General features: G+C 43.1%; 1 protein-coding gene across 1 annotated transcript in view; it reads left to right on the forward strand.

The window, feature by feature from the left end:
* Positions 1 to 9,024, forward strand: part of ITSN2 (intersectin 2) — a 112,936-nt gene extending 103,912 nt beyond the window's left edge. Inside the window, exons 35-40 of the mRNA XM_056856153.1 lie at positions 309 to 521; positions 1,473 to 1,594; positions 4,070 to 4,152; positions 5,252 to 5,335; positions 5,427 to 5,600; positions 8,870 to 9,024. Coding sequence (XP_056712131.1) covers positions 309 to 521; positions 1,473 to 1,594; positions 4,070 to 4,152; positions 5,252 to 5,335; positions 5,427 to 5,600; positions 8,870 to 9,024 — 831 coding nt within the window. The remainder of the gene's footprint in view (positions 1 to 308; positions 522 to 1,472; positions 1,595 to 4,069; positions 4,153 to 5,251; positions 5,336 to 5,426; positions 5,601 to 8,869) is intronic.
* The last annotated feature ends 627 nt before the right edge of the window (positions 9,025 to 9,651 follow it).

A 9,651-nucleotide genomic window follows, 5' to 3' on the forward strand; every position in this document is an offset into this window, starting at 1 on the left:
AGCACCATTGTTATTCTTGGACTTATCACATGCTTTGGCATTGTAGTACACTTGTCTAGCATTTTTGCGCTCCTATGTATTTTTGGCTATAGTTGTATTCTATATGTTAGTGTACTCTTATTTGTGCTTGGGTCCGTCTCTATAATACAATATATTGAAGCATCTACAGTCGTTTGGCCGCCGTGCTGTACATTTCTTTTGCTTAGCTTGCTTAGCGCAAATTTTATTTTTTAGAACTTGGAGGTTGCAACCCTATGCATGATGGTGCAGCTGCATTGGTTTGCTTTTTATGCTCCTTTCCTTCCCAGCAACTGATTTTTAACTCTCTGACCAACTGCCTGGGCCCACGGAAACTTCTGCACAGTGGCAAGCTCTACAAGGCGAAGAGCAACAAGGAACTCTACGGATTTCTCTTCAGCGACTTCCTGCTTCTCACCTACATGGTCAAGCAGTTCGTCTCCACAGGGTCTGATAAACTGTTCAGCCCCAAATCAACTTCTCAGTTCAAAATGTACAAAACGGTGAGTGACTTAACAGACAGGAAGGGATGGGAATCTTTTCTTTTCTCACTGGCTATGCTTCCTCTAGCTTAGCTTCCGGGATCAGTTTTTGCCCCTAATCATCAATAGATATGTGTTAGCGTTTGCAGAATACCTTTCATTCCTGGAAACAAGCAAACAAAGAAGGGTTTTTTCGTTAGCTAGAAGTTCTGCCCTACCTTCGGCGATTCTAGAAGCCAGATTTAAGAGGTTACCGAGATCAGAATGGGGGCGTCCCTGTAAGTCGGGTGGAGTCGAGTCTATTGCGCACGTTTTTTTCAGGTGCTCTTTTAATGAGGAAGTAAAATTTAAGATAATTTCCCCTCTCCTTAATCTAACAAGGGACAGCTCTGAGGAAGGGAGGTTGAGGAATCTCCTATGGGAAGGGTCAGCCCAGACAATGAAACAAGTAGCTAAATTCTGTGCTGCGATATACAAGATCCGTTAGACAAAGCGGGGGCTTGGGAATCTAACCTAAAACGTAAAATGCTATATTAATCTGAGGTTTTTAGGTAATAGTAATTTGTTTAATTTATTTAATAATTATATATCCCATAGTTTTAGATATTGTATCTTTTAATTCTATCTTGTAATTGATGTGACTATTTTAATGACTTTGCCATATTAATAATAAACCTGAACCTTGCAAGATTGGGCTAGCCTGAGCTATCCAGGTCAGGGCAGCGCAGCGTACCAAACTGATTTAATGAATCCCTCTTGGCCAAATAGTTATTGGCATTCATTTTCTATATCGTCCTACCAAGTGGTAAGAAGAATTTGGACACTTTGGAGGTATGCTTCTATGGGAAAATGATTGACTGTATTTTCCTGGAATGGCAGCGGGTTGTATCAGACACAGCTAACTACCATTTTAGTTTTTGTCAAAGTGGATCTTTTTTCCGATCACTGAAGTTAACTACCTGTGTGTTCCAGCCTATTTTTCTAAACGAAGTCCTGGTGAAACTGCCAACCGACCCTTCTAGTGATGAGCCAGTTTTCCACATCTCCCACATCGACAGAGTGTACATCCTGAAAACAGACAATGTCAACGAGAGGTGAGCCCGGAGAGTGGTAATCAAAAATTATGCTTCGGGGTCCTGGGATTGTCATGTTGAAAAATACTTACTGGAGGCATCAGACAGGATCAGAGTGCCTGATGATATTAGGAAGGGCACCTCCACGCTTTTGTCGTTTTGCAAAATGTGCGAAACAGAATTGTTCAGCAGGGTTTTTCTTGTAGAAGACACCTTCAGCAATTTTGGAGGGAAGGTATAAGAAGCTACCAAGAACCGAATGGGGGTGTCCGTGCAAATTAGGAGAAATTGAGACTGTAGGACATGTCTTGTTTAGGTGTACCTTCTATGACGAAGATCGCCATAAGCTGTTTTTTCCCCTCCTTAGCAGAACTTCAGTCAGATCTGAAGAAGAAAGAATTAAGAACCTTCTATAGGAAGGGAACTCTGAGGTTAAAGCAGGTAGCTAAATTTTGTTCAACAGCGATCAAAGTCCGCCTTGCAAGGTTGAGTATAGTTAATAGTTCCAAACCTGAAAGTGTCACAGCTAATGTTTTATTTTAAGATAGGAACTGTTTTATTTTTGACAGTTTTATTTTGATACAGTTAAATGCCTATTGCTTTGATCTCAAACCTGTGTATTGTTGTTTTATTGGCATATGCCGTATTAATAAATCTGGTCTGATCTGGTAGAAGATACAAAGCTGCAGTGTAATGGATCGGGTCAGGGTAATGGATCAGCTCAGGAGGCAATGCTGATTCTGTGAACTTAGGCAGATCCTGAGAGGGAGGGCAGGAAGGGTTGCATCAATGCTTGGCTCTCATGGCCCTTTCTTACATGCCCCAGGATAATGTTGATTGTGACGTCATTTTTATTGTAAGCCACCTTGAGCAAGACTCTGAAGAGGCAGCCTAGAAATATCCTAAATAAATAAATAATCAGTGATTAAATAACCAGCTATTTTGTTCCATGGGGTCAACGTGGCTACCAGATCAGGGTAACTGTTCTAGCCTCAGGCTTCTGCTAGTCTCCTCGAGAGCCGGGATTTCTTCGCAGATGATCACTGGGCAGAGTCTGGAGATGGGTGTAGCAGGCAAGGGCTGCGGCCTTGTGAACTGGTCGATCCAGCAAGGCTGTCTTCCCAGGCCCTGGCTTAAGTAGGCAGGGAGGTAACAGGGCCTAGCTGTATTGCTGACGGGTGCGGAAGTTTCTGAGGCGGCTCTCCACATCAGCCAGGATCCTGCAAGATATCACCTCCGGTGGGCTGCTGCAGCTCTTCCGTGGGCTCACGTACCGCCAAGCTGCCCCTTGCCTCCTGCGCGGCTTCAGCCAAGACCTTCTACTTAGTTTACTTACTTTAATGATACCGTTCATGTGGCCAATTCAGCCCTGAACAATGTCACGCTGAGACCACAATAAAAGTAATTTTAAAAAGGAACTGTCTAAATAACCCATAAGGAAATTAGTGTTTTTTTTTTATTTTAATTGACTTGGGAAAGAAATTTGGTGACTGCCAATGTAGTGTTAAAATCCACCCCTGCTAAAGCCCAGAACATCTGCCTCCGGCGTTCCTGCAGACTGGGAATGGGTCTTGGGACGCTACAGGACTGGGCTCAAGGCCTGCATGGTAGAGGGAAGCCTGGTGATGGTCTCGGGGGCTGATGGAGAGGTTTGCCTCGCAGGCTCTGGCCGGGGGGCCTCGAGCTGAGGAGGTGAGGCTTCCACAGGCGGCTCTGTGGTGCCGAGGCTTTCCTAGTTCCTCTTGTCTTCCTCAGTCATTGACCTTGGTTCCTCCCCTAGGGATTCTGGGTAAGGGTCGCTGAGTGGGTTGGAGGGGTTCATGACAGTGACAGCGGGGGAGAGAGTAATATTCTAGGGACCTGGTTCACTCTGGGGGCCCATGGAACGGGACAAGCAAGGCGATTCCTTTTCATACAGTGTGGGAGGGTACAGAAAGAAAATTTGCCTTGGGGGCCATAAAGACTCTCACTAGCCCTGATGAGGATTTTATGTGTGATTCATGTCAGCGTGGTGTAGTGGTTTAAGAGCGGTGGTTTGGAGTGGTTGATCTGGAGAACCGGGTCTGATTCCCCACTCCTCCACATGAGCAGCGGAGGTTAATCTGGTGAACTGGATTGGTTTCCCCTCTCCTACACACGAAGCCAGCTGGGTGACCTTGGGCTAGTCACAGCTCTCTCAGCCCCGTCTACCTCACAAGGTGTCTGTTGTGGGGAGGGGGAGGGAAGGTGATTGTAAGCCGGCTTGATTCTTCCTTAAGTGGTAGAGAAAGTCGGTATATAAAAACCAACTCTTCTTCGTCTTCTTAAATAATACACTATTATCATAATTATCATTGTCATTGTTATTATTAAGTTCTGACAATGAGAAGAATACCTGCCTGATTTTAAGAGCCTTCGAAGGATTGCGATTAGGTGTGAAATCGGGATGTCCAATCTACAGGGCATTATTTAAATAAATGCAAACCCTCAAGTGGCTTGTTTTTTTTCCTTTTCCAGAACTGCCTGGGTCCAGAAAATTAAAGGAGCTTCAGAGCAGTACATTGAAACAGAAAAGAAGAAACATGAGAAAGCTTACCAAGGTGCTGAATGTTGTTTGGAACTTTTAAAAATAGTCTGAGACACAAAAACTGCTGGATTCTAGTGTGACTTGAAGGGCCTGAATTCCTCCATAGAAAGAGTTTGGACCTGCATCTAAATTCCCACATATTTTGTTTTTGACATTTGTGGGCTCAGGCATCTTACATGTTTTCTCATAAGGGATGCCTCTAATTTTAAATAAGTTGACCTCCGTTTGATTGCAAGTTGAACGGTAACCTGCCACTGAACAATTTTCAGATGTTTGTTATGAGAATGTACTTTTGATTGTCTTTAAGTGGTCCTGGACATACATATTGTTATGGATCTGAAAATTACTGTTATACACACACAAAAAACTTCAAAAGGAATATATAACCCAAAAGTGCTAAATTAGAGTTCATCAAGAAACTAAACACCACTTTTCAGCCTGGCTTAAACAGAGACTTAGATTTCCTTATTCACTATAATTCCTAATAGCTCAACAAGACCCACTTTTAAAAATCTTCAACTGACTCTTCTTTATATGTTGTATCATAATATATGCCATACATTTTCTCATGCTTCAGACTTCTGCTTCCTCAATTAGTTGTTGTTATTCCAACAATATTACACATATTGTTTATCTTTACTGCAAGAGAAAGGCTGGAACCTCAGTTGCTCTCATCATCCATTATGTGTAACAACCTAATGCTTTCCAGTCCCTTACACACATCATCACTCCCCCCCCACCTTGCCAATTTTCCCTATAAAATTGTGGAATATGATTTCCTCGTCAAACCGTCTAAAGAAATGAGCTTTGACTCACGAAAGCTCATGGTGGAATAAATGTTTTTAGTCTTTAAGGGGGGCAGTGGACTTCTGTTCTATTTATTTAAACTGCCTTGAATGTGGGGAAAGGTGGTGCGTTAAAAAAATTAAATGCTTTACACAAAGAAAGGAAAGGAAAGGAAAGAAAAGAAAAGAAAAGAAAGAAGTCCCTATTGCTGAGTCAGATCAAGTGCGAGAAGAGGCACTAGAGATGGTTTGTGGTTTGTTTGGCCAGCTTTATTCTTGCACCCAAGCTATTTGTTAGTTCTGCCTCAATTTTCTTTTTTCCCCCAGCTCGGACACAGAAGAGTTCAGGAATAGGCCGCTTGATGGTGCATGTGATTGAAGCAACAGAATTGAAAGCGTGTAAACCTAACGGTAATAATTGGGAGGTGGGGTTTTGATATGCTTGGCCCATGTACTTTCCATCCATACTGAATAAATGTGCTCTTTTCTGTTCTGTGTGAAGGGAAAAGCAACCCATACTGCGAAGTCAGCTTGGGGTCTCAGAGCTTTAGTACAAGGACCCTGCCAGATACTTTGAATCCCAAGTGGAACTTCAACTGTCAGTTTTTCATCAAGGATCTTTATCAAGATGTCTTATGTATCACCGTGTTTGACCGGGATCAGTTCTCACCTGATGGTAGGTACAACTTACTGCGTTATCTGCTGTCAAATAGATCTGTCAGTTGCATGAGGGATGTGGCAACTTTTCTCTTTAAAGCGTCAAGGAAAAAATAAATTTAATTTCCTCTTTTTAAAGTTTGAAGTGGTTGATGGAAACCAGTGGCTGTTAAATCTAGGGAAGGGGGGAAAAGGTACAACTTTTTATCGTCTGTTTTCTTTATTTTTAAAGAAATAATTTATTGTTCTTCAATTGGATTTCTGGTTGGGGGGGGTTCTAATACTTCCGCTTCATTTTGTTGCCTTGTCAAATTGCTGTCCTTTATAGAGATTCATGTGCGCATGAAGTCTGTAATTATTTTTGAAAGCAGACACAGGGAAGCAATAAGACAAGCTGAACGCCCTTTACAAAAATACACACTGCTTCCTGCCACAAGCATGGAGCTAAAACAGATGTAATGTTGGGGTTGGATGTTCAGATCTCTGGGTGTGAAATTGAGTTGCCAAAAGTAGTGAGGAGGGGTTTGAGGTTGCATAAATAAAAACACATGTGGTTTGAGGCTGTAGGATTGGAGAAGTGGAGGTTAACTCCCCCCTCATAAGCTGTTTTCCTGATTGAAATTGCCCCTTCAAAGGGCTGCTTTGAGCTACAGTAGTCTTCATCCATCCAGCATTGAAGGAGGCAAATTTGTGATCATGGAGAGTTAAACACCTCCTTTCCCAGTCCACGGCAGACTCTTGCATGGTGGCTTTTTGCAGCTTAATTTCACATCTGGATCCTTAAGCTTCTCATACATTTTGATCCTCAGCATGTAACGTTGTAGCACATCAAGCACTTCAGCCTTAAAGGTGCTGCGCTATAAACCATTAAGGTTCGGATGTGTTTTTATTTGCCTTCCTACGTAAAGACATGTCTTGCAAATAGCAAAGCCAGCTTCTGAGGGTTCCTTGGAGTGGTGGACTCTGATCTGGAGAACTGGGTTTGATTCCCCACTCCTCCACATGAGCAGCGGAGGCTAAACTGGTGAACTGGATTTGTTTCCCTGCTCCTACACATGAAGCCAACTGGGTGACCTTGGGATGGTCACACTCTCTCAGCCCCACCTATCTCACAGGGTGTCTGTTGTGGGGAAGGGAAAGTAATTGTAAGCCAGTTTGATTCTTCCTTGAAGCGGTAGAGAAGTTGGCATATAAAAACCAACTCCTACTCCTACTCTTCTTCTGCTTCTGATATTCCTGGGAATCTGCATAAAGCAGGTTTGGAAAAGCTCTACCCGTCAACACAGAACATCTGCCAAGGCACAAAACTATTCCTTCTTTGCCCCTAGATTACTTTAACATGGGTTCTAGCCTAGATGCTAGTCTGATTTTTTTCTTCCACTTACGTATTACAAAAAAATTACAAAATCACACAAGGTTGGAAGAGACCACAAGGGCCATCGAGTCCAACCCTTTGCCATGCAGGATCCCACAATCAAAGTGCTCCCGACAGATGGCGATCCAACCTCTGCTTAAAGACCTCCAAAGACGGAGGCTCCACCACCCTCCGAGGCCATTATCTTTAATGCTATAGTTCATTGTCCCAAATACCCTGGTATGCTAGGGAGCCAAATGAACTCTTCTTTTGAAGAAAAGGGCACTTGGGAGAGATTGCCTGCTGACCTGCTCGTGCCTGTATTCTTCAGATCAACTAGGGCTTCAATAGGAGCAACAGGAGACATCCAAAGGGCTGTTGGGAAAACCATCTGGCCCATCAGCCTTCAGGGTGAATCATTCTGTTTTCTGAATTCTGATGGTACCCACAGGCTCAAAAACGTTGGGTGTGTGTGTATGTTAAGTGCCGTCAAGTCACTTCCAACTCATGGCGACCCTATGAATGAAAGTCCTCCAAAATGTCCTTTGACAAAAACGTTGGGTACTCATGTATTATACCGTTTACTCAAAGTGGCTTCCGACGTTAAAATCTATACATAGGGTTTAAAAAAAAGATTAACAGACAGCAAAAACCTGCAGGCACCAAGGACAAAATTTTAATTTAAAATAGGCCTTGCAGAATAAAAGTTTTCAAGAGACGATGGAAGGGTTGTAAAAAAGGAAGCGCTGACAATCCCTCATCTTTCTAGAGCCTTCTGTTTAGCTAGACTGAATGCTATCCCCTCTATGGATATGCAGGGCAGAATTTTGAATATACCATATCCGGAAAGGACCTGTCCTTGCCTTTCTGGCTCTATTGATTCACTATCTTTTGGAATGCCGCTTTTATGAGGAACTTAGATCACGTTATATCTTTCCCTTTTTAATATATAAATCTAATGCCTCTGTGTCCGATATAATGCCTTTTTTATTAAGTGACAGGGATCCCAAGGCTACATTGTCAGTGGCAAGATTTATTTCAGTCCTTGTATCCCTCAAACATTAGACTTAAAATTACGCTTCTCAAGATCAATGGATCAAGGAGCTTCTAAGGGATAAAAGGAAAGGACAGTGCAGGGCGTTGGGGGTGAGATCCAGAGGGCAGGGGCTCCATGGTTCTCCTCCATGGGATTTCTCCGATTCCTGTAATAATGCTTCCTCAGCCAACCTCAGAACATGAGCTGCTAAGTATAAATGGAGGCAATCCACCCGGTATCTCGGACTCCAGCCCTGTAGGGGCTTAAAGATTAACTTGAGCATTTGGTACTGGCCTGGAAGCGCACTGGCAGCCAGTGTATTTCGGCCACAACAGGAGTGGTGTGTTCACTGTGGCCGGCCCATGTAGGTGCCCCTGGCTGGTGTATTCTGAACGAATTGAAGCTTCCAAACAGTTTTCAAGGGCCACTTTCACATAGCCCATGTTGAAGGCAACAGGAAAAGAAGAAGACCCACCAAGAGATGGATTGACTCTATAAAGGAAGCCACAGCCCTCAATTTGCAAGGCCTGAGCAAAGCTGTTAAAGACAGGACGTTTTGAAGGACATTGATTCATAGGGTCGCCATGAGTCGGAAGCTGCTTGACAGCACTTAACACACACACGTTGGTGGTCCATCCTGGATGGTACTAAAGCAAGCGTGACTCTGCCCCTGGTAACATCTGGGCTACAAGATTCCAAGATCAAATGTGGGTCCGAGAGCTCCAGAGAAGGAGAGTGCAAGTGCAAGAACCGGCTGTGCACAGACAAGCAGAAGTGGCTCTGTGAACAGTCCCCCATAGTGAGGTTTCATTTCATTTGAACAGTGTTTCATCCCCCCCCCCCCAATTTATTCACTGCATTTTTGGCAATTTCACTGTTTGTTGTTGTTGTTCGACAGATTTTTTGGGTCGCACTGAAGTTCCAGTAGCCAAAATCAGAACAGAGCAAGAAAACAAGGGACCGACAACGAAACATTTACTGCTGCATGAGGTCCCAACCGGTGAAGTGTGGGTACGCTTTGATCTGCAGTTATTTGACCAGAAAACTCTTTGAGGAATTTTTTAAAAAAGGAACTGTTTATGTGAATGCAAAGGGACTAACAAAGACAGGCGGACCTGTCCGCATGACAGAGGAAAATGTTTTACAAATCATTCTTCACCCCCGGCGGGTGTCTTGAGCTTCAGTTCTTGCAGTATCGCTTCTGTTGGTCCTCAGATGTAAATTATTTCTTTCCCCGATGCGCTTGGTGGTAATCTATGCAATGTAAAATGTACTGTATATAAGATACTGTAGTACAGTGCCTTTATTGACGTTGAAACTTTGAAATGTACATGCCAATGTTTCCAATTTCAGGGCTCTCTGAAGTGTTAATTAGGAATGTGGCATTTTAAAAAGATGTTTAATGTGCTAACACTTAGATTAATATATAGACAGAGGAATGGTTTATCTTGGGGCAAGAACTGTTCAGTCTCAAACGAAGAAAATTATATTCACATTGCCCCAATCTCAGGATATAAATTATGGGGGGAATATGCTGAAGCCTTAGCACTTGAGGAATCCTTATACTTTAAACAAAATCAAGTATGAATCTTTACTTGACTTAGTTCTGCATTGATAAGGAAATCACAATTTCTGTCTTATTCAGGTCTGCTGGTCATTTTCTGCTGAGACAATGAGGTT

Source organism: Euleptes europaea, chromosome 10, assembly GCF_029931775.1.
Source record: "Euleptes europaea isolate rEulEur1 chromosome 10, rEulEur1.hap1, whole genome shotgun sequence".
In the NCBI taxonomy this organism is placed as follows: Eukaryota; Metazoa; Chordata; class Lepidosauria; order Squamata; family Sphaerodactylidae; genus Euleptes; species Euleptes europaea.